At 36.9% G+C, this 24,876-nt stretch overlaps 1 protein-coding gene across 6 annotated transcripts in view; it reads left to right on the top strand.

Annotated features, from left to right (window-relative positions):
* Positions 1-24,876, top strand: part of LEF1 (lymphoid enhancer binding factor 1) — a 123,399-nt gene that overhangs the window by 4,545 nt on the left and 93,978 nt on the right. For all 6 annotated transcript variants that reach the window (XM_055384156.2, XM_004040255.5, XM_055384157.2 and 3 more), the window contains exon 3: positions 1,083-1,216. In XM_055384156.2, coding sequence (XP_055240131.1) covers positions 1,083-1,216 — 134 coding nt within the window. The remainder of the gene's footprint in view (positions 1-1,082; positions 1,217-24,876) is intronic.

Below are 24,876 nucleotides of genomic sequence, written 5' to 3'. Positions count from 1 at the left end.
TAGTATTTTTAATATATTATTAAGAAGAATGACAGTATATATCGATTTATTTTCCAACCAGAATAGTTTTGAGTGGATTTTCACTTGCAAAATTGCTGTTTCTTGTTCCTTATTACAGTGAAAAGGCCGGCAGTAAATGAGCAGAGCAGAATCTAAGTTGTAAAAATATAAAACTTATAATTAGGAATGTGCATATCAGAAATGATACCCTTTCTCCCTATTTCTGATTCTTGCTAAAAACTTTAAAATTACATGCATATGTATTTAGACTTCAGGAGAATTCTTTGTGACTTTAAAAGAATCAAGTAACCTTAGGGATTCCTTGTCAGCCTATCTGTTCTCCATTAATTACTTAACAATTGGCCTAACTGAAATGAAGTGTTTTTACATACAATATGTCAACCAGGAGCAGGGAAGAGAATTATATATTAGGCTTCTTCCTCAGCTACAAGATAGTTACACAGATTAACAAGAAGAAATACACATATCGAACAGAAATTTTTTGGCAAAATGATCTAAGTGTAGCACATAAAATTAAGCCTCCCAGAGTTAATCCTTTATAAATTTAGATAGTTGCCTATATACTAGATAACAACTCTTTCAGTAGAATCTAGAAATTTTTCTAGAAATCTTTAAGCACAGGTAGAATCTTTGAGTTTGTCTACAAGGCAAAACATAATTTCAAGTGTATAAATCTCTGTGTTTGTGTGTAGCTAGATGGCCTAATATATTTATATTACAGTTTTAGAGTTGTGTGTGTTCTGTATATTTTAGTCCAGTTTGTTAGTATTAGAACAAATTAAGTTAGATGGATAACACTTATTTTTGTAAAAACATCAGTCAGTAGTGGAAGAACTGTTTGAACCACATGTTTTTAAAACATCTGGTTTGCTGCTAGGCTATTTAAGAGAATAAATACTGTCAATCTAAAATAGAGCATAATAATCCAGTTACGGTATTTTGTAAACAAATCTTTTACATAGGGTCTGATTTATCTTAGAACTATTAGATTTTCAGATGAAAAATACAGTAATATAAAAGGGAAGTCAGTGCATCATTGATTGTTCTTTGGATCCTCCCAGGAAAGCATCCAGATGGAGGCCTCTACAACAAGGGACCCTCCTACTCAAGTTATTCCGGGTACATAATGATGCCAAATATGAATAACGACCCATACATGTCAAATGGATCTCTTTCTCCACCCATCCCGAGAACAGTAAGTAACATGCTGATGTTGCAAATTATGTTCAGAAGTGCAAATTGATTTGTATTTTGGAAGAATGTTTATTTTTCCAAACTCATTGGTAATGCTTTCATTATCTATAACTAGTCGTTGCTAAATAAGAGCTGTTATGAGGAATGGCCACCTTAAAACAGTGCTACCTTTGATGTCTTGCCTTTGAAATTTTAGCTTTTGGCTTATTGATTAAAATAAATATGTAACAGATCATAAGTTATAAAATCAAGTGAAGTTACATCAACAGATCCCTGATTTTATGAGTATTGTGCATTCTATGCTGATGAGAGGAAAAAATTGATTTACTTTTTCAGCTAAGTAAGGACTGTATAGCTTTTAATGCCCACAAGCTTTCTAGAATCAGAGCTACTTTAGCTCATTTGGAGCTGAATGTTTGTTATGTTACTTTGGCTTTTAAAATGGTGTCTTATTTTATTGTATCAGCCAATGTTTCCTTAGGATCGGTTTGGCGGGGATGAGTTATTTTTGCTTTATTGTCAATTGTTGAGAAAGCATCACTCAAAGATAACCCTAATGAAAGTTGTTCCTTTTTTTTTAATCTTGTGGTTTAGTTAACTTTTAAAATTCTAAAAATGCAGTGGTATTATAACTGCATTATGCAAATGCATAACATTATAAAGAATTTCAGGTTTATTTGATGATATTTCTCTTAGGAAGTGGAAACCTCATTTAAGTGAGAAAACACCTAAATGGTAACTTGTGTAGTATGTAGATGTAAAATGTGCTTGTGATGGAGTTCTCTCTTAGAATTAGCCCACCAGCGTTGGTGACGGATTTTTTACTGACCCATCAATATATTTACCTTGTCTCCAGCCCCACTCTCCCTTTATCACCTAACCCCCAATGAAAAACACATGTGTATGGGTCTCGGGGCTTAGGGTTCCAGTCTCACTGACAGCCCTGGAGGTCAAATCTAAGATTGTAAAATGGAACCTATAGTGTTTGACTTACTTGCCCAGTGTTTCTACCAACTGAAAAAAATCAGTCACAAACATCTGGGAAGAGTAACGTTGTTAATACCTTAGTGAACAAAATCTGGGAGTGAGAAGATTCACTAGCAGAGAATAGTGGCTCAAAATCAACAGTTATCAACAAGAGTATTTGTGGTTATCATTACACATAATCTTCAGTTGTTGAAATGGTACTTATATCAAATATGATCACTTTGAGCACTGCGATTTAGATGTTATTGTAATTATTTTCCAATAAATTGCTAAAGGATATTTGATCTCTCAGCTAGGGAATAAGCTTTTTCTAATTTTTATATAGTAGTTAAAGTGGAGATCTTGGGGTTCTAATCTTGAGGGAGATCTTGTGATGGTTGCTGTAAGAAATAGGTATTTCATATTTTATTTTAAGGCTTTTCAAGTATTTAATGATAAAGATGTCTGTGTGATGAGGATGAATCTCCTACTTAAAAAGTAATTAAAAAAAGCAAAAATAGTTTAATATTTAGAGGCCCCTCAAATAAATGCTTGAGTTTTAAAAGTTGTAGGAGACTTTAAATTTTTGAACAAAACATACAGATATATAGATATCTCTTTAACATTTGGGCAGGTTTTTTTGCTGTTTTTGGAGGGGGTGGAGAAGGGAAGGAGAATATGTTTTAGATAAGGAATATTTGAAGATTCCTGTTAAATCATTTTCAGAATAACAAATAATCTTTCCAAATCAAAGTAGTGTTGGTGACAATAGAAAATAGCCACAAAACAGCCTTACGTTTTTCAGCTGTGAGTATACAGCATTTGTGGAATTTATTTCTTAAAAAGATCAGCTACTTCTCCTTTCAAAATAGTACTTTTAAAAAATCAATGTAATGAAAATTTATTGGTATTTATAAACAATCCCTAAGAATATTGAAAAATCAGCTGATCTTCGTCTTTATGCCAGCATTCTGCCTTGTTTCCACGGTCTTTTCTCCCAATCTACCAGTATACTAGTCATTTTGAAATTTTGATAGAAAATATCTTTTGATAGAAGGTATTTATTGTTAGTGTATGTATTAAAATTTTGAGGTCAGTGAATCAAACAGTCATTCATTGTTTAGGAAAGATTTGTGGCCAGAATAAATGTTGGTCTGGGTAGAGTGTAGGAAAGAGGTGTGGTCAGGAAACAGTTACCTTACCCTGTTATCTGTTGCTTTGCTTTATTCTGTTAAATATTAGGATGTATTTATTTTAGGCATGTTTTCTTGAGATATTCTGCAGTTTGCACAATTCCAGAAGCTTTTCAGCTGTAACCACAAGACTATGTAAATTTTTTTTTTAGGGTCCAACTGAAGTGAGTTACAATCTTTGGTTTTTAATACCTAACAGCTGTTTTTAATGTGTCTGAGATCAAAAACACTAACCGGAAGACAGCCTCTCTTCTTCACCCCTAACCACACTTCTGCCTTCTTGCTCTTTAACTCTGTCCTTTGCAGGGCTGAGTGTTTGTGTCACTAACATCCACAGTGATAGATTTTCATCTAGGGTGTCAGGAGCATGGTGACCATTTGTGTTTGGGCTTAGGATGGGAGCATCCCCTTGGCATCCTGCTTCTTGAATTTCCATTACAAACAATTGCTTGTTTACTGCATCTGCTTCCCAAAAGTGTTAGGACTGGAAAAACACCTGGGGTGGGGGAGGGACCTGACCACTCCTTCCCTAAACAGTCTTCTGTTTGTATCTAACTGCAGACAATCCAGAGGATACCAGCTATGGCCAACTGGCATGCAGAGAAATGTTTCTGCTGGAATCTAATTATAAAAAGTGCATATGCTTTTGCTTATTTTTTAGACAAATGCTACTGTGTGTATGCTGGAACAGATTTTACCTATGACCAATATACAGTATTACCTGTTCAGGAGCACCACTTTCACCTACTCAGCTTTTTTTCTTCTCAAGGGGAATTTTAATTGGCAAATTACATCCTTCTAGAACTGGAATCCTTAGGGGTGTGAATGTGTCTATACCAGAAATCTTATGAATGGGTCTGTCACAGAATTTTAAATAAGAATTCTTAGTTCAGATAAATTGGGTCTAAGAAGAAAGCACCTATCATGACATATTTGGTGTCAGCGTGAGTTCTTAGGGCATAGTAAACTTTGGCTTGAGTTGGTCTTCTTCACAGAGAGTGAAGAGAAGATGCAGAAGCCTGTTAAATATTTTAGAGCCAGGACCCTGGAGAGTTTATTAAAAGCATACTCCCAAACCTTTCGTTCTCTGAACTTTATTTATGAAAATCCCTGTAGGCCAATGGTAAAGTATTAAAAGAAAGAAATAGTTCTTTACATCCCTAGTTTGGCTCTGGCAGTTGTGTGCCTGAACACCGTGTGAATGGTGAGCTTGGCCAGCTTTAATGTAGTGAAAGTTCCCACTGGCCTAATGCACTGTGGTTATTCAGCTTAGGCGTCAATCTTCCATTTGTCCCGCATGCAACCCAAATGTTTAACACCTTAGAAAAGAAACATCTCATTTCTCTTCAGATGCTTGGGGAGGGAAAAGCAACACAGTGCAGGAAGCTGCAGCAAACGTTGCAGCTCAGTCACATCAAACCACAATAACACCTGGTCAGTGTAGCACTGCAAACTTCATTGTTTTTGGTTCTTTGTGATCTTTCTAAGAGTCAATTTTTAGGTGGGAAAGGAAAGATATGGGTGTTCTCATTTCAGCTATCTTTTAAAATGTTTGTTTATTTTTTTAAAGTAGAAATTGCTATGAAAATGTTCCATGAGTTCTTTTCTAATTACCTTGTATAACTTAGTTCTGTTGTGACTTTTACCTTAAGGGAATCAACACTTTGGTTTCTATTAAACAGAATTATACCTATTATAACTTTGTCTTACCTACCCTGCATATTTGTACTTGCTTATAAACAGCTAAAATCTGATTTTGTCATTGTTCACATCTGGAATTAAGGAACTAAGTTGGACTTGTCTAATCAGTAAGCTTCTGAATGTACCACTGTACGTGACATTGTTGGATACCTTTGAAAATAATCACATAAATAATATTCAAGGATAGATGGAGACTAAGGCTTATGTCTCATGCAAGATTTTTAAGGTAGAGTATCTTTTCACTTTATTGCAAGAAGCTATTGAATTTGACTTAACCTATAAGTAATTTTCACTTTTCTATTTTAAGTTGTGCACTTTTTGAAGCTAAACACATTGAGTTTTCCCCTTCGAGTGGAGAGTAAGTTTTAGAAAGTGTATTATTCTAACTCAAATGTATATATAGATGTCAGGAGAATGTGTGGGAAAATTCCTCAGAGCCCCCAAAGTTTCCTGTTTGATCCCTCCTTCATTGCATTGCTACAATTTGGGACAGGATCATAGTCAGAATAATTGGAAGCGCTTGCCATTCCCCCATCAAATACCTTATGGCCAGTTTGCTTATTTAAGTGTGCCAGGAAGCCATACTACATGTAACCCTTGCAGAGCTAATATTGCATTTACATGCCTGGTCCTTACTCAGATAGTTTTTTTGAAATGACCCTAGTAGTTTCTTCTTCATTGATAAAGACATGAGAACAACCCAAAAGATAGTCTTAAAAAAAAAAGACCACACGCTAAAAAAAAAGACCATTGAGCCAACCCGCAAAAATCTTGCTTTTGAAGTACTTTTTCCACTCCCATACAGGTCTTAGATTTGCTCTCATCAACCTCATTATTTTGATCGAGTCTTCCCTGTGGTCGAGACCCTTATGTGATTTAACAGAGCAGAGGTAGGGTCTCACAAATGGGACTCTCTGGACTTGAATTTGTAGACTCACAAGCACTTGCTATAATATCAATTTTGTAGCGGATGAGTTTTTTTTTTTTTAATGTTCTTTAGACAGAACCATTTGGGTTTATGTGATTGAATTTTTTTTTGAGCAATCAAAACACTTCATTTTTGACTCCTTTTGTTCCTCATTTATGTATCATAGACATGATTGGAATTTTATAAAGCTGATTTCCTTTTGATTTTGGTAAAAGACTTGGAATTTAAAGAGAAAACATGCCAGCACTGTCTGTAGCAAGCAGAAAAACATATATGTTTTATTCCCAGGTAAAAGTAGAGCTCAGCATTATGTAGGTGCTGCTGTCCTGGGACTAAAGGTTGCGCTCTCTCTCTCTCTTTTTTTTTTTAAGGGAATGTTCATTTAAAACTTGTCCTCTTTGAAGCTGTTGCTTAAGTGTTTGTGCTGAGCTGAGCCAATCTGTAGGAAGCTAATACTGTAGTAATCAAGACACTTAGTACTCTTCTGTGCTATCCTTACATGTCCTTACTTATTTAGAAAAGGCAGCCACTGGATTTTATTCAGATAATTAAAAAATTATACTTTAGGTTCATGATTACTTTTTAAATATTATGATCTTGAATTACCTGCCTAGGAACTGTAGACTCTGCTATAAACTCTTTTAGGGATATAAATCATCCAGTCTCTCAGATAGAGAAGATGAAAGCCTTAAAATATCCTAGAGAACAACAACAAAGACTGGGGGTGGAGGTGGGGGGAGTCGGGAGTTAATCTGTACCAAAGTGAAGAGCGGGGAGTTGAGCAGAGGACTGGACAGGGAGCAGGAGGCATTGCTAACTCAGAAATTCTGATAATCTAGCTGGGACTATTTGCAGACTGTTAGCAGAGGCTGTGTAGAGGATTATAAAGTCTCTGTAAAAGAGTGCATTTGTATGTAATACCCACTGTAGCTAAACCTGTAAACCTGCTGCAATTATCCACTTGTTATCTGTAGATCACTTACAAAGCTCACTGAGCGATGGTACTCACATGCCTTCAATCTGTATAGGGAAAATTGCAAGGGCAGTGCAGAGCAAGCAAGAGTTTTGTTGCCAACCCCATTTTTCCATTTGTAGGAGAAATAGGACTAGCAGAGAAGGTTGCATCACAGAGTATCTAGAAATACAGTTTATTTTTGCAGCTAGCTAGGGACAAGTAGAATCTTTAAAAAGCTGGATTTGTTGACCATTGTGTCTACCTGTGCTCACACATAATCCTATGTGGAACTTGATGACAGTTTTGCAGATGAAATTTTGATCTTCATCGTAGTAATTTATTGTCATTGTTATGTTCACCTGTAAAAAGTTGCCTATTGCTCGAGGCAGGTGGATCACCTGAGGTCAGGAGTTTGAGACCAGCCTGACCAACATGGTGAAACCCCATCTCTACTAAAAAATACAAAAATTAGCTGGACTTGGTGGCAGGTGCCAAGCTACTCAGGAGGCTGAGGCAGGAGAATCTCTTGAACCCAGGAGTCTGAGGTTGCAGTGAGCCCAGATCGCACCATTGCATCCAGCCTGGGCGAAAGAGCTATATGTGTGTGTGTGTGTGTGTGTGTGTGTGTGTGTGTGTGTGTGTGTGTGTGTGTATGGAGAGAGAGAGAGAGAGAGAGAATGAAGAGGTAGATATAAGTTAGGGTCTCTAAAAAGGAGTGTGGTTCTAGGGTAGCTTTAATTTTCTTTTATTATTGTTGTCAGCTTCTGAATGAAACAGTAACCAAAGCAAAATTTTAAAATTTGACCTACTAAGATATATTTCTTTTATTTGTATAAGTTTATGGAGTACAAGTGTAATTTTGTTACATACATAGATTGCATAGTGGTGAAGTCAGGGCTTTTATAGTATCCATCATCCAGATAACATACACTGTATCCATTAAGAAATTTCTCATCATCACCCCCCTCCTACCCCCTCACCCTTCTGAGTCTCTACTGTCTATCGTTTGACACTTTATGTCCACATTATTTAGCTCACACTTATAAGCAATAACATGATATTTGCCTTTTTACTAAGATTTTTTATAAATCTTTTTTAATCCTGGAAACCTTACAATAAAAATTATAAAAAATGTTGACGATAGTTAATCATCTAGTAATCAGTTACCATCATAAAGTAACTGGGGGACTATCATCAGCAGTCCTCCAGTTTAAACTCAGGGACTGCTGATGAATTATGTTAGTTACAGTCAGCCTAGCACAGAGTAGAAGCCTCAGTAAATGTGCTCAGTTAATAAAGAATGTAGAAGAAATTTTGCATGTGTGTTTTCTGGATATTTCCAAATGATCTGTCTTTATGAAACCAAATGCTATGTGAAAAGTAAAACTTGAAAGTGTTTACTAAGTAATCCTTAGTCTTTGATTATTTTACTTTTTCTCTTATTTTTTGCATTGGTGAATAAAATAGCATTAGACCAGTGTTTTTAATGAGGAAGTCAAAACTACTCCTTATAGAATATTGAGTTTCCAGATAACTCCTGAAAACAGTCAGCCGGGGGAGTGCACTACTGGAATAAATAAAGAATGGACTAGACCCTCATATGAGGATTTATCTTAGGAAGTACTTGTCTGTTAGTTAGGTCCTAGAAACCTAATTGAAGAAATGGAGATGATAAAACTGCTTTTTTCAGAAGGATTCTTGAGATGGAAACACAATACTAGTAAAAAGAAAACCATCTTCAAGTATGTTTCAGAATCATGTGGTTAATGCTTTTCAATTCATTTTTATTCTCTTGGCAATAGAAGGAACTTTTTTTTCAGTATCACGAGGTATTTTCAGCTATTAAAAAGTTCTGTCCTTTTCAAATACACATGGCAGCCTCAGTGCTGACTTTTCTAGGCCATTGTGTTTTGTAAATTGATTCTATCCTTTTGCAATGTGGTGAACAAAATTTTTGAGCCTTAATTAGGGAGAGATAGGTAGGCAGTGCCCTATGATGGCTAAACAGAGAGAAGGGAAGGACTAGGCTAGATGTTAAAAGACCTGAGATCTAATGTCAGGTCTCCATCATCTTCTTCTGAAAACTTTGGGAAGGTTAAATGACATATTAATATCGGGCTTGTCTACCTGATCTGATTGATGAGAAGTTCAGATGGCACAAAGCCTGCAAAAGCGCTGTTTTCTAGCTGTGGCCGCAGAGCAGGAGTCTAAGATGGTGTAAGTCAGTGCCTTGGGCCCCACCTGGTGGGATTTCTGCAGCCATAAGAAGTGCTTGACTCTACCCGGGAAACTCCAGAGAAAGGGAAGAAACTTTCGGTTCCTACTGTGCCATCATGCTGACTCAGAATTTGGATACTGGGTGAAGGCCTTACACAAACCTTCAGAAAATGTTTGCATAAATAAAAATTCAGGGGAATGTCATCGTATTTTTACAGATCTGATTTTCCTCTCTTGGGCTCGCTTTCCTTGTGATTGTTAGGAGAGCAGCAGATTTTCTTCTTTAGCACCGTAATCCACCGTGAAAGGGAATGAGACGTATGAGGGAACAGATTTCTAAATTTCAGGTTCGTTAGCCGAAAGTCTCATATCCTTCTAATATTTGATATGAAATTGCCAGATAACTCTTAACTACTTGAATGGAGTTGAATTGAGGTAAGAATATGTTTTTGGTTAGGAGATTTTTTTTCCCCCCTTAATCCCATAGGAGCTGGGGTTTTCTCTCCACTGCAAAAATTATAGAGAAAGGATATCCAGGAGCCGTATGAAGGACAATGGGCAAGTTATTTTTTTTGCCCTTCGAATTTCCTTCTGGCTTAAATTTTTCTAGCTTTCTTGTCACCGAAAAGGATCACGTCCAAAGGGATGTGTTGGCTGGACAGCAAGGAGAAATCAATGTTTTTCTAGCCTCCTGGGAAATTCCAGCTTCTTTCCTTTCAGGACTTTTCTTTTTCTTTCAGTAAAATCCCATGAATGTTAAATATTTATATATTGGATGCAGCTTTCTTTGTACAGGATCCCTCAATTTTGAACACTATAAATGGTACTTTAAAATAATTATGGTCATATCATCTTTGTATACTGGTTAAAATGACCTGGATCAAGGGAAAAAGGTGCTGAAATCTTATCTCAAATATATTAGACTTTGTTTTGGCATCTTAAAGTCTGTAACAAAACCAAAATATGAAGTAAATAATATTTACTGTTTATTACAGCTGGGCTGACCAGTCAGCTGTCTGGCAGTGTTAGGAAAATAATCATTGCTTGAATTATTTTTTTTTCTTATTTGTATTCATACATTAGAATTTTAAGTTAAAACTCAAGTTTTTTGGGTTTTTTTGCTTGAAAGAGAAGGGAAAGCAACTGATTTTTTTTTTTTTTTTTGCTACTACCTTGTGCTACATACTGTGCGAGGCACCTTACAGGGTTGTCATATTTAATTTCATCCTAATGTGAAAACTGGGGCGAGTGTTATACTCCCGGTGTTAAAGACAAGGAATCCATCGTCAGCGACAGCAGTAACCTGCCCCAGTTTAATACGCTTCCTTAAGGTCTAAAGACTTGTTTGTTTTCATTTAAAATAGCCATATTTACCTTTAAGAATACAAAGTACTTATTAAATTCATCATAATATTGATTAAAATTGAAAGCAGAAGAGAAATTGTTACAATTTTCTTGAAAATTTCAAAAATGCTTAACCATTTTTATTAAAATAAAAAGAAATTTAAAAAGCAATACATGTTCACTGGAAAAATTAGAAAATTCAAATAAGCAAAAATAATACCAAATATTAAATTCCCAGATCACATTGTTAAAGACGATCACTTTTTCTGTGTGGCCTTTTAGACTTCTTTCTGTGCACACATATAAATGTAGGTAAACAAACACAAATAACTTGTTATATATTCATGGCAATAGGAACATAAGGTATCATTTTGCAACTTGCTTTTTCGCCACCAACTTATTATGTATATCTTTTTCTATTAATAAATACTCTTCTGTAACATCATTTTTAATAGATTGCCTAATTTATTTAACCAGTATTTTATTGGTAGACATTTAGATTGTATCACCTTTTTCCCCACCTTATGCGGTACTGTGATGAAGTGCATATATTCTAACTAAAAGTTTGCACAGATTCTGAATTGTTTCTTTGGAACAAATTGCCAGAATTGCAGTCAAAGGCAATGCACCTTTTTAGGTAGGAGTTACCTGCACTGCAATTTAATCTTAAAAACATGTTTATAAAGTTAATATTTAAAAATATGTACTTGTTTACATTCAACTTTCGTTGTGGTTAGTGTTTTGAGGCTGATAATTTTCATGCCTCTTCAAGTCAATAATTAGTCCAGCAAAGTCAGACAGAGGGAAAGTGTAATATCAGCTTTATTATTAATAAGGCCAGACAGTATCAGGCAGTATAATACCAACTGTATTATCAATAAGGCTACATTGGAGAACGTGACTTGAACTGTGATACAAACCGTGGACTTCCTTTGATTTTCCTAAATTGAACACAACACCAAGCCACATGCCTCTTTTGCAGAGGCAGGGTGCTCACATCCTGTAGAACTGGAGACAAGACCAAACCCATGTTTGGGCAAGCTGGCCTGACAGAGAGAACAAAGGGTCAGTCTGTCCTTGCTCAGTTCCTGCTTCTAGGTTGCCAAAGAGATGAGTGTCCTTCCTTGTAGAGAGTGCATGAGATGCTGGGGAGGGAAAAGGGCTACAGCCACTGCTGAGAGGGCAGCAGTTCCTACTTTAGTGACCAAGCTAGGGAGGAAGGGAAAAGGGTGAGGTGGTTGTCTCTTTAGTCATGACTTGCAGTCAGTGAGACTAGGGTCCAACCAAGATAATGGTAAAATAAATGAGTAAATAAATGAGAGCAGCAGCAAAGCACTGCTGTTGGAGTCCATATACCTAGATGCCACCACTCTGCTACTGACTAGATGTGTGTTCACACTCTTTGACCCTTGGTCTCCTCATCTGGCATTGGTGGTGGTATGGCTGGAAGGTGGCCAGTGGCCTCTGAATTACAGGTGTTTCTGTTAAAAAGGCAGATTACTGGCCCCGTCTGCAAATGTCCTGAATCACACACTACAGGCAGGTCATGTAGATGCACTTTTAACAACTCTCCATTGATTCTTCTATAAAATAAGTTTTGGAAAAACATTGGCACAGTAGATGCTCAGTAATTTAACTGAGGTTCAGATAACGTAAATGACTTTCCAGAGGTCTCACACCCAGAAAGCAGTGGAGCTGGGACTCCAAGTGTGGCCCTTTGGCCCCAAGCTTACTTTCTCTTCACTCAACCATATTGGGCCCTAATTGAGACCACTGACACTGTTCACCTCTAGTCAGATCTCATGAGGTTTTCTCCCCGAGTGCCTTGCCCCACTGGCTGTGGGATTAAATCACATTCTGGGGCATTATTTTTGAAAGCTTTCCACACCCTGGAACCATCTCCCTTTCAAGTCTTACCTCCTCACCACTCTGCCTTGCAGCTTATGATTCAGTTACACTCCCAGACCTGCATCCTAAACCCTTTTCCAAAACCCTGTCTTTGGATTCTTATAGCTTGCTCTCGCTGAAATGCCCTGTTCTCTATTCCCTGCCAGCAGGGTCTTGTCCATCCTTAAAGGTCTGGGGTAAGTGCTGCCTCCTCAATGAAGTTCCTCCGGATCCCACCGTCAGTCAAGAGTGACTACTCTCTCTTTCGGGTCCTCATAAGTCCTCCTTCAGAGCTCTGTAGCCATGTTTTCCAATAGCTTTTTGTCTTTGTGTTTGTATTTCTCATTGATTGTTAGTTTCTTTAGGATAGGGAGCATGTCTTATTCATCTTTGTTGCCCAGAACCTGTTATATTACTTGCCACAGAGCAGGTTACTCACCAGATGTTTGTGGAATAAACAGAACAGAAATTTTAAAACTTCAAGAATGTGAGGCAACAACACCAGGTATCAATCCATATTTAAATGTAATCTCTTAAAAATATATAAATTTGTATGGAATCACAAAGCCAAAATGGAGCTTAGAAATTATTTGAGCATTTCTTATAGAATCCATGGACTAGACGTTAGTTATTAGTTTTGAGTACTTAGCACATGCCAGGAACTGTACTAAACCCCTTCTATGCGTTAGCCCATTTAATCCTCATAGTAACTCAGTGCTATCTCTAATATCCCTGTGTTACAGTTGAGGGAACTGAAGTATAGAGAAGGTTGAGCAATGGCATGCAGGGCATAGAGAAGGGTAAGGACAACTGTAAACAGATCAAGAAGTGGAAGGTCAGATAATTTACCCTGATTGCACAACTGGTAAGTAGTGGTACCAGATTGAGGCTCAAGTCTTCACTCTCACAGCAGGGTACTTTCTGCAACTTCAGTTTCTTATTACCATTTCTGCCACTAGCATGCAGAAGATGCTAGATGATTATTGAATCAGTGAGTTTCTCATAGGTAAGATGGAAATGATTCTTAGTAGGGTTTTGTGAGAATAAAATTGGAAATTGTACATTTCTTTAACATATTTTGGGTAGTAATAGCTATTATGATGCTAGTGGATAACACAAGAGTTCAAAGGTGACCAGTTAGATGTGGAGGAGGGAAAGAGTTGTGTAAAAGATGATGAGTGTTCTAGCCTGATGGTGAGAGGACAGTATTAATGGAAATAATTAATTTGGAAAGAGAAGCCAGTTTGAAGACAGGCATTCATGAGTTTAGCTTAGGAATCATTGTTTTCAGTTTTATGCTAAGAAAACAAAATTAACCAAGATCTGGAACCAAACCATTTTACATTATGGGCATCTTTTTGGTCCATACTTTATTTGATGTAAGTCAACAATGCCTCACAAAATCGCTTCACTTACCTATGAAGCTTCCTGGACCTTGACCAGAAACCTCCATGTGATTATGAGAAATAAGTATTTTGTCCAAGGGTGAAGAGAGTACTGGTATTAATAATATACTAGCATGTAATATTTAATGATGTACTTTACATGCATTTTTCTTATTAAATCTTTACTATAACAGTATGAAGTGAATGCTACTAATATGCCTATGTTTCCAGTGAAGAAACTGAGGCACAGAGAAGTTACTTGAATGTCCATAGTCCCAACCAGAGTTTAATAAGTGGTAGGGAATTTGGATTCAAAGTTAGGTATTTTCAGGAGCTGGGGCCCAATTCATAAATCAGTTCATCTCTCAGAAGTGTTAAGAGTAATCCTTAGTCAATAAACTACTTTGAGGATTAAAGGTATCTGTTATACTTTTATTAAATAATGTAAATGGCTTAAATAAAAGGTTCTAAGAATACTTGGAAATTGTCTTCTGGTTCATTCAACACATAACCATGTGATTGCTCAATGTATTCTTGAAAATTCCCAGGAAATATTGCTTCCTGGGGTATATCAGACATAGTTTGATAAGTGTCTGATTTTTATGGGAATCTCTATTCCTCACTTCTAGAGGCCCAGTGTCCCCAAGTCTTAAGGACTAAATAGATTAATCAAATAGCTGTATGACCAAAGGTTTCATTATTCTTAGAATCTTTTTGGCAAATGATGTTGCCTCCTTATTACATAAGAACTGAGCATTTACAGGCAAAAGTCTGCCAAAGAGCATTCTTTGCACAGCAAGCAATTAAAATGTGGTATGTGCTTCATTTTTAGGAGCAGTTAGTGGTGATTTTTGTGGTATCATGATGTTGGTTTAAATAAGAGAAATTAGTTTAGAATTAACCGGAATTGTGATCATTCCTGAGAAGTTGCAACAGTGAGTTTCCTTTAAAAAGTGAAGAAACTTTTCTTTCTAAGGAGACATTAGGAACAGTCTTTTCTTCTTTTTCTCAAAAGGAAATATCTTTTTTTTTTTTTTTTTGGTTAACAGTAATATATAAAAACGGGGGAAAACCCATGAAAGAACAGAAAAAATAAATAAAAAGTACCTATATTTCTGTCATTCTGATATAATAGTTTCATTCTGATGAATTGTTTCATTTCAGACATTCTTTCTGTATCTATACCTGTAATACAAACGTTTTTGTAAATGAGCTTATAAGATTATTATTCTATTATAATCTTTTGTCATTAAAAATGTATTACGTGTGCTCATCTTTATGTGAATGTAGGTCTGTGTCATCAGTTGTAATGGCTGGATAGTATCCAGTTATATATATATATACACGTGTACATATACGTACATATATACACATGTATATATATGTACACATATACACACAAATATATACACACTTTAATTTATTGGATTTATCCTCAGTTATGGATGTTAACGTTTTTTTGTTGTTATTTTAAGTACTACTACAATGAAACCGTGTTAAAAATATATTTATAATCTATTTGTTTATGTTACTTGCTGGTTCATAGCTTTCTTGATTTAAGATAACTTTTTACATAATAAGCATGTAAACACTTTTGACAAGCTATTCATGAAATAATAGTTCAAAACTATTTTACACCAACATCATGTATCTGTTTCTTTACTCCTGCACAATTAAGATCTGCTTGCAAGTCAATATGTAAAGAACTCGCTACTTAATATAAGAAAATTCATAGTAACTCAGTGCTATCTTTGATATCCGTGCAGCATTAGTTTGGTTCATTATTTATATTTAATTTCAGGAGTGAAGATGCTAATACAGCTCTTTTGACCCTCATAGGATGGTGCAATAACCAGAAAGCACATCTTATTCCAGTTCACTAATTATATGTTGTTATAGGAGTTTCTGTACTAATCCTAAAGTTTAAGGATAAACAAGTTTCCTGGTAGAATGAAGATAAATCCTAAAGAATGTTTTCAGGAATGATTTATCATTCATTCCGTAAATATTCATTGAAGATACTTATTTTGACAGTCAGTGTGCTGAGCCCCATTGTGGATACATGATGATAAAAGCAGAGTCACCACCCTCGAGAAGCTTACAGATTAGTGAGGGAGAGACACTTGTGCAAACATCCACAGCTGAGCAGAGTGAGGCAGGCATGACATCACTACTACAACCCAGGGATACAGGTGTGAACAGAGCCTAGCCTGCTCACCCTGGAGTGTTGCAGCCTAGTAGAGCAGTTCCAGAGGACTGTCTTTATATGTACTATTCATTCTTTACCTGCTTTCAGTTCCATGTGGCCCATTTGAAGCATGGTGGGGAATATTTGGTTTACTTGTTTAAAAAGGGTTGTGTAGACAACTCTGGGCTGGGCCAGGAAAGTTGCTTGATAAATTTTTTTTTTTTTATTAAAAGAGCATTCATGTTAAGTAACCTAAGACTATTTAAGAATAGAACTCAGAAACTCAGAACTATTTATAGAGCATTTGAAATGAACAAGTTTATAAACATTGCTGCCAAGTTAACTGATGGTTGGCAAGAGTGGAGGCCAGGACTTAGACCCTCTTCTGTTTTATGCTGTTGGTACTGTGTCACTGTTTATTTAGTACCACCACCGGAAACCTTTACCTTGTGTGAGGCACTTGCTTTTTGTACTATTTAACCACATTTTAAATCGTTGTTGTTAAATTTGACTACAATTTGAATTGGGCAAACAATATTATGAAGGTAGATAAGTTTTCATTTATTTACATATGTCATGTAGTGGCTGAGAACACATGCTCTGCATCTTAAGTGCCTGAGCCCAAATCCAGGATTAGCCACTTACTACAGGTGGGAAAATTGCTTTACCTTTTTGTTTCTGTTTCTTTACTCACAAGCACTTTAAAAAAATTTCTGGCATCCTAACAGTAAGTTGGAAAGAGTAGGAAATGACTGTTTCAAAAATATTATTTAGTTACCACATATAGGAAATACGTGGTCTGAATTCATTGCAGGGAATCACTCTACTGCTAGGAATAAGGTGTCAACATAGGACTGTGAATTGCAGGCTTGAGGATATTAGATCCCATTTAGTGAATAATGTGAAGCCAACAAAAAGTTACATAATACAGGATTATATGTACTAGATTTTATGAGGGCTTTTTATGTATCTATAGAGGAAAATGGAGATTAAATTTTTCAAAAGGAAATATTTCCTCCTAAGATGGCTGGGTATAAGGAAAAAACAGAGGCCTCTGTGTAGTGGTGAGAGAAATGTGACATTTAAGCTACAAATGAAAAAACGGTTCATAATTCAGGGCTATCTGAGATGTTTGTTTTTGTTCTTATTTGTTATTTTCATCTTGAGTTAATTCAATAATGTCTATGCAAATTTGAAAATATTGGCTACCTGAGAAAAACCTTTTAAAGACTTTTTTTTTTTTTTAGACTTCTATTGTTGCTAATCTCGTGGTAGAGGAAAAAATACTGACATGGAGTTAGGCAAGTCATTGACTAGCCATGTATCCCTGAACAGACTAGTCCCTAACTTCTTCAAGCCTGTTTCCTTCTCTCCCTCCCTCCCGGGCCTTTCTCTGTAACCCAGGCTGGAGTGCAATGGTGTAATCAAAGCTCACTGCAGCCTCAACCTCCTAGGCTCAAGTGCTCCTCCTGCACTTCGCAAAGATTCAGGTATGAGCCACCGCACCCCACTGAGCCTCAGTTTTCTTATCTGAAGTTCTAACAAAGGACTGTTGTATAGACTAAGGGAAACACGGTTGTGTCAGTGTGCTTCCTGTGCTTAAAAGCTCCTGGACTTCTTATGGTACCAGACTTTAGAGCTCACTGAAAGAAAACACACTTGCATTTCTCTTGAGTTGTTTTATCGATACAGGTTGAGTAACCCTAATCCAATATGTGAAGTGCTTCAAAATCTGAAACTCTTTGAACACTAACATGAAGATCAAAAAACAAAAAACCAAAAACTTGTCGGAGTATTTAGGATATTGATTTTCCCATCAGACATACTGAACCAATAGGTATATAATGCAGATACTCCAAAATCTGAAATGAAATCTGAAATGCCTCTGGACCTAAGAATTTTGAATAAAGGATACTCAACCTGTACTGAAAGCATCAGAATTTACCTCAGTGCTTTAAGAAAGGAGGTTTTTTTCTGCTCTAGAGGTGAAGCAAGGTCTGATGCTATGAGAAAGGTAGAAGATTGACTCAATACTTCTTTTTGCCTAGTTCTGGGAGGACATCTCGTATGTTAATAACTTATTAGGGGCACCACAAGTGCATACCTATTATACCAAATCAGATCTGGACACCTAACGTGAATAATTCTACTGGTATATAATGCTTACCATTAAAGGTCTGCCTTTGGAACACCAAGCCATACCTACTTTCTGCTCATCCTCTGCTCACTCTCTCATAGAATCCTGGAGTTCCTTGACCCCAGTCATCATCCAGATACTCCTTTTCATGAGCAAACATTTAGTGTTTTAAAGTCACAAAGTCTCTACGTGGACAAAGACTAAGCAACACAGTTGTTTTTACTCATGGAGAACATGTCCAGGAGAGCTTTTCCTCTGGCTTTTGTTTAATTGGGATAGGAGGAATTCATTCACTTATTCATTCAGCAAATGTTTTTTCAGTGGTCACTTATTTTTAAAATAGTTTCATTTTTATTGAGATATAATTCACATAGCATACATTTTACCCACTTTGAGTGTACAGTGTAGTGGTGTTTAGTATATTCACATAGTTAGTGCAGCCATCATCACAGTCAGTTTTAGGACATTTTCATCACCTCGGAAAGTAACCCCATAGCCTTTAGCTATTATCCCCTTATCTCTCATTCCCTCAGTGCTCACCCCAGGCCTAAGCAACTACTAACCTATTTTGTCTCAACATATTTCCCTATTTGAGACATTTCATAAGAATAGAATCATAGGCACATATAGGGTGTAGTCCTTTGTGACTGGCTTCTTTCACTGAGTGTAATGTATTCAGGGTTCATTCATGTCACAGTGAGTATCACAGCTTCATTTCTTTTCCACTCTGGCTTCCATGGCTCCATCTTGCTTCCAGAAGGTTAGATCAGTACAGTGAGGAAAGGAGTTGATTTAATCCGTATTGAGAGGAAGAAAAGTGAAATCAATTGATATTTCAGATATCTAAATCCATGGTGAGAATTATTTTACTGCAAGCCCTCATCAATTAAAAATTTTGGCCACTGTATAATTATTTATGAATTATATACCTGAACTAGAACTATATAATTATCTGATGGCTGTTATTTCAAATAAAATTGATAATTTCTCATTATTTTGGTCAGCTTCTTGACAAGTCTTGTCCAGTGTCATTACAGATTTTAGCTTTAATGCAAGCTCTTAAAGGGTTGATATTAGAGGTAGAACTGTTGGCTTTGCCATTTTCTTGCTGTTTTTTGTGCTTACATTATTACTGTTATCTTCAGTCCACTTGGCATTCTTGACCATCTGGCATACAGAGCAAACGGGGGCCCCAGTGGCAATTTGTATGTTAAATATTTCTGGTGAAACTTAAAATTTTTCATATAAAAATATGTATTGACATTGTAGTATTTTCTTCCTGCTGCACCCCAGTGGATAATGCTATGTATTCTTTGTATGATGTGGGATAACCAACTATTCTAGATTGATGGCTGGGGAAAGTAAATGGGAACTCTATTCCTATTTGTTCCGATAAGATACTTCGGAAAGTGTGGCTGTTGAGTGTTTCATATGAAAGTTTTTTATGAGACCTGCAGATTGTGCAGTATTCATGAGGATACTCTTCTTTTTTTTTTTTTTTTTTTGGCTGGTTGGGTCGATTCTTTGCTGTACAGATTACTTGCAGATTGCTCAGAATCACCTGGGTTTGCTGCACACTGAGCTATGGGCTGAGGCTGTGTTTCACCCTCGTGTGGCCCAGCTAAATGACATCATTTGAGGTCATGCTTCATGGTGACCTTGTGGCATCTCCTGTTCACCCCTCCTGTGGCCCTGCCCTCCAGCAGCTGTGTGGGAATTCTGCTCCCTTCCTTCTCTCTAGATTAGATGTCTGCACTAGGGCACTTGCTATTTTAAACCAAAGATGTACTGTGTGTGCAAGTGATGAAACCATTTGAAAAGAAGGCTCTGTGCTATCTGAGACAGTTCTGAGTCTTTCACGAGCATGTTGAAAATTGGGCACCATCCAATTATTGACATATGATTGTAGATCTTGATGGCAGAACTCTGCCAATTCCCAGGGGGATCTGCTTGATAAGCTGTTCATTTGACTTGGGGAAGACAGGAGAGCAGTTTAAACTCAGCTCCAAATATAAGAACTGTTTCTTTAGCATGTGCCTGGGGCCAGCTTTGTTCTTCACTGAAGGAATAACCAAAGGAAATGGACTTAAATTGTTGAAAGAATTTAGGTTGGGAGAATTACTTCAGAGGGAGAGATTAATAAACATTGGAATGGTTTATCAAAGGAAAGCATGGAATCTGGTTATTTAAAGGTTTTTAAGAGTAAATTTGTATTTGTGTGAAGCGATTGGAATGCCTCATCTAGAGGGGTCCCAGACTTTGGGCAGTACCTATTAACTCCTGCTCCCCAACTGGCTTGCCTCCCCCACTCCTCACCTCTGAGGCAGTTTTCTTTTCTTTTCAGTAAGAAGCATACGGACCCTCCAGGTTCTTCAAGAGATTATTTTTCCCTTCCTGAAGGGAAAAATAAATAGGCCAGCACATAGATTATGCTATATAACGAGTCTCCTGTGTATCATTACAGTGTTGTCACCTCCATTCTCAATTATGGCAATTTTTGCTGAGGGCAGTCTGAGGAATGTGTGGAGCCCACAGCTCCGGGGGCTACTGAGATTCCATATGCTTTTAGTGTGTCTCTGCTTAGCCACTGGAGTGCCTCTCTCAAGGTTGGTGGCTGAGCAAGTGGTGCTGTGTTCTCTCACATGCTGTTCAGGTGACTAAAATTCTAAGTCCAGGTTTCTCTGAGGAGCGCCTTGAAGAAGGCGGGGGCGGGGGGTTGAGGGGGCGCCGTATATTGACTTTTTCCTTTGGTTTGAATGGGAAGCCTGGGATGCTTCCAGTGACTGTTTTGCTTGTTACTTTGCAAGAGAAGGCTAATGATAGAATCACAAAAGAAATGTTTTTTTGCCTGATAATCTGAAATTAGAAGGGGGCCTTGGGATATGGAAAATGTGATAAGCTTATTAAGAATGCAACCTACAGAAAAATATTTGATAACACTGGAACTTATTTCCGGCATTTTCCGAAAATGGTAAAATTAAGGAAAGATGGCACTTTTCCAAGAGAAAAAGATACAGATTTTGAGATGTTATTATTCAGGTTTTCTTGCTGATTTTGCTTTTGCAATTCTGAATTCATGTAGTTTGTACCCTTTCCTCTAAAGTGAAACAAACCCCAAACGAAACACACATAAAAACTGTAACCCAGTAAACTGAAGTAGGCAGGCTGTTAAAAGAAAGAGTTTTCCAGTTCTGCACAGTTACAGACAAATTTTCAAAGAAAATTTACAGTTGGGTACCTTACAGCCAGGTCTGTTGATTCAAAATCCTTTCAAACAAAGATGGCTTTTGTTCGCCAATTACTTGGTGTTTCAGAACTAAGAAGTTTTGTGCAGAATGAAAGGAAGCAGTTATTTCATAGTCATTTCTCCTATGTCAATAAGTTTTAGAACTTTGTAGACTTGGAAAAGTTAAAGACTGATGGTTCATTGACTACTATCTACATAAACAATATTAAATCTTTGTGAAAAGGGGACTTTGTTAAACAAGATGCATTTTATTTTATAAATTCTCTTAAGATTCTACTTTCCTGCTCTCTCCATCCATAATCTTGTCATTTCAATGTGAATGTAAATTCAGAGTTTCTCTGTAGAGCTATGTAATATTGATTAGGGCAGACATTTTCAAAGGCAGCAATTAAAAATTAGAATTGGAATAACGGAAGGTTTTCTTACTAGGGAGTGATTACTGGACATATGTAACACTATATGTAACACCAGAGACATAGTATAGTGATTTATGGTCGCCCTGCTTGCTTTTTATGTTGATGTTAAATGTAATAATGGATGAATTACACAATGTATTTAATCATAAGTCCAAAATGTCTTAATTATTTTTAAAAAATTAGAAATAGCTTTACTTTTAATTTCCATTTTAAGAAATAGGATACTAGTGTTGATGTATTTTGGTTATTATGTTCTTAGGAATTTTTCTGCCTCTTTTGGTGGCATTAGATTTTGATTCAGTTGTCAAGACGTGATCCTGTCAGACTGATTTGTGTCTCTGTATCTGGAGCCAGAATTGAAAACCACCTTTGACTTTCCTGTTCTTCCTCTTCTGTTAACGGAATCATGCATTTACAGCTTCCCAAATAAACCTGTGATTCTTACAAATGCAAGTATCTGCTCTGCTTAGTTGATTAAAAAGGGTTAAGGAGGAGCAGGTAAGGGCGAGGGACAGGTCTTGAGCAGCTGCACCCGTTCACCTTGCATCAGGTGTCTGCAAAGTCTTCAGAGCAAATACATGTTAGAGTCCCTTTCCCAATTGGAATCACTTACCCCATCATTTTTATTTTACCCTTTAGGCTTGAAAAAGTGTGTATTTAGCCATCAGTTCATTTTGTGTGGTCTGAGTTATAAAATGCCCCTGCTGGTTTTTCCATATGAAAAACATGGTTTTCATTTGTGGAAACTTATATAATTTTTTTTCTGGGCCTTTTGTGCGCTTTAAATTAAAAGCAAATGTATTTCCCTCCCCTTCATTCTTGCTTCCCCACCCCCATCTTTGCATGTTCCAATTACAGAGTTGTGAAAATAAGTCATCTTTCGGCTTTTGTTACTTTAAAACAGCTATCGGTGATGTCAGAGTCAATACTAAAAGCATTAAGAATGCTGGCAGAATGTAATGCAGCTGCAATCCAACATGATGCTGGAAATGGGGTTGAGAGCATAAAGGCTTTCCATATTCCCAGGGCGCACAACTGCTTGCGGCCTTGGCTTTGATCTCTTCAAAGGCTGCTGCCTCCTCCTAGATGGAGAGACTTGGCTGCCACTCGCTTGCATTGAAAAAAGGCAGAGGTCTCTATTCAGGCAGAAATCAATCACTGTGCAGAAACAATTATGTGTAATTCAACCATCATGAAAACAGGACGAGATTACGGGTTTGTTACCTGAGTGACTGTGTGAAGACGGGGAGCAGAGAACACTGGAGTCCCGCTGACATGCCACATCTCGATGACAATTATAGACATATGAATGATGTGGCAGGCGGGGGAGGCACAATGACAAATACTGGTCATGCTGTCCAGCAGAGCAGAAAATGAGGTTACAATTGGGAGATAATGTTTGCATATGTAACCATATTTCAGCAAGCTGAACAACTTCAGGGAACAGACCCTCAAAACTCTTGTGAATATTTGTATGTACAGAGACTAGCATATGAATTTGATATTGGCTGAATTAGGACAAAAATAATCCTAATAATTTGAGGATTATACTGAAAGAGAGAAGGAAAGTGAATTTAACTTTGGTTTATTACACTTGCTAATTTGGAGTACATACTACTGCTAACACCAAACTCTGAAAACACAACTAACTTTCTAACCTAATATATATGGATCTCTCTTTAAACATCTTCTGGTTCAAGAATAACATTTTTATTTTGAGTCTGTAAACTTGTCTCAAAAAAGCATTATGTTTTTTCATCTTGATTGAGGCTTTTTGGGGAAATGATTTTTGTCAGTTGTACTATCTTCCCTTGTTTTCAGATTTAATTTTTGAAAAGCAACTTTCTCAAATGTGTTGAAGTTTCCTTTCACTGAGAAGAAAAGCAAGGCATTTTTCTAGGTAGGAAATAACTTTTTGCTTTAAGTACAAGTATGCTTAATCTTGAAGCCCTGGCATGCAAAGCTATCGAGGTATTTATTTTTATTTTAACTTGCTTCTTGTCACCTAACAAAGGCGTAGGAGTAACCTCGCACTTTGCTAGCTAACCTGACTCCGGGTGAGGGGAAAGTCAAAATAAGATGAAAACCTAGATGGCTGATTATAAAATGGTATTGCTTCTGCTCAGTTTGATACCCAGGCCTGGGTTTACCTTTTATGCTGCTCCAGCTTAGACATCAGAGGCGTGAGAGCTGCTTTGAGTTACAGATCTTCAAACAATAAGTCAAAACAAAAAATCAATCCCCTCCGGTCCCTGGGTGCAGTTATCGAAAGATAAAAGAGAAAAATAAAGTTATGCTAAAGCAGATAGAGGAAAGGAGCAGATATGCCAAGGAAACACGGAGGACAAGTGCAGAGTTGAAGTGGGCCTCATATGAGCCAACATCAATGAATTTTTATCTTATCAAAAAGTTTTAGGGTTGCCAGTTCTTTTCAAACTGGATCCAGTCTGCTCCAGGGCTGCCTGGAGCGTTGGCTTCAATGAAGTTGCTTTTCCCCCCTCCCTCTAAAATATAACCACATAGGAATTAGACTGCATTTCACTCAAGGTATAAAACTTGCCACAGACTTCGACGGCAAATTAGGGGTTTTGATAATCCCTTGATATTTTGAATATAAATTGAGGGGAGTGTGTGTGTGTGTATTTTTATGTTTATTGAAAGCTGAGATTTACATGAAAAGTAAGGCAAATCTCTATAGTGTGTTTTTGCTTCAAGCCAAATTTCTAAGGAGAGCTAGAAAGTCCCCATGAATTCTTTTTGAGGTAAGAAATCTGTGTTTTTCCTCTGTTTCTTGTGGGTTATGTCAGATATTTTTGGATATTAATTATAACTATCTGAACCATTTTAGATGGTATTTTAACATATGAGCCAGTATATATTTTTATGAATCCAAGTTATAGTTTGAAAAAAAAGCCTTACATTTTTACATATTTTTAGAAAACAAACTAGTTTACTCAATTGTTTTACAGCTGTAAACGTTTGTGAGATGATCCTAGTTCCTCTATTAACGTCCCTAAAGGTCTCTCACAAAATGGCAGCACATATTTCATTCTTGTCCTTCCCTTTGCTTCCTCTTTGTTTTCCTTACCGAGAGAGT

This window comes from Gorilla gorilla, chromosome 3, assembly GCF_029281585.2.
Source record: "Gorilla gorilla gorilla isolate KB3781 chromosome 3, NHGRI_mGorGor1-v2.1_pri, whole genome shotgun sequence".
Taxonomy (NCBI): Eukaryota; Metazoa; Chordata; class Mammalia; order Primates; family Hominidae; genus Gorilla; species Gorilla gorilla.
The sequence above is the reverse complement of the archived record's forward strand: the minus strand, read 5'-3'. Positions and strand labels throughout refer to the sequence as shown.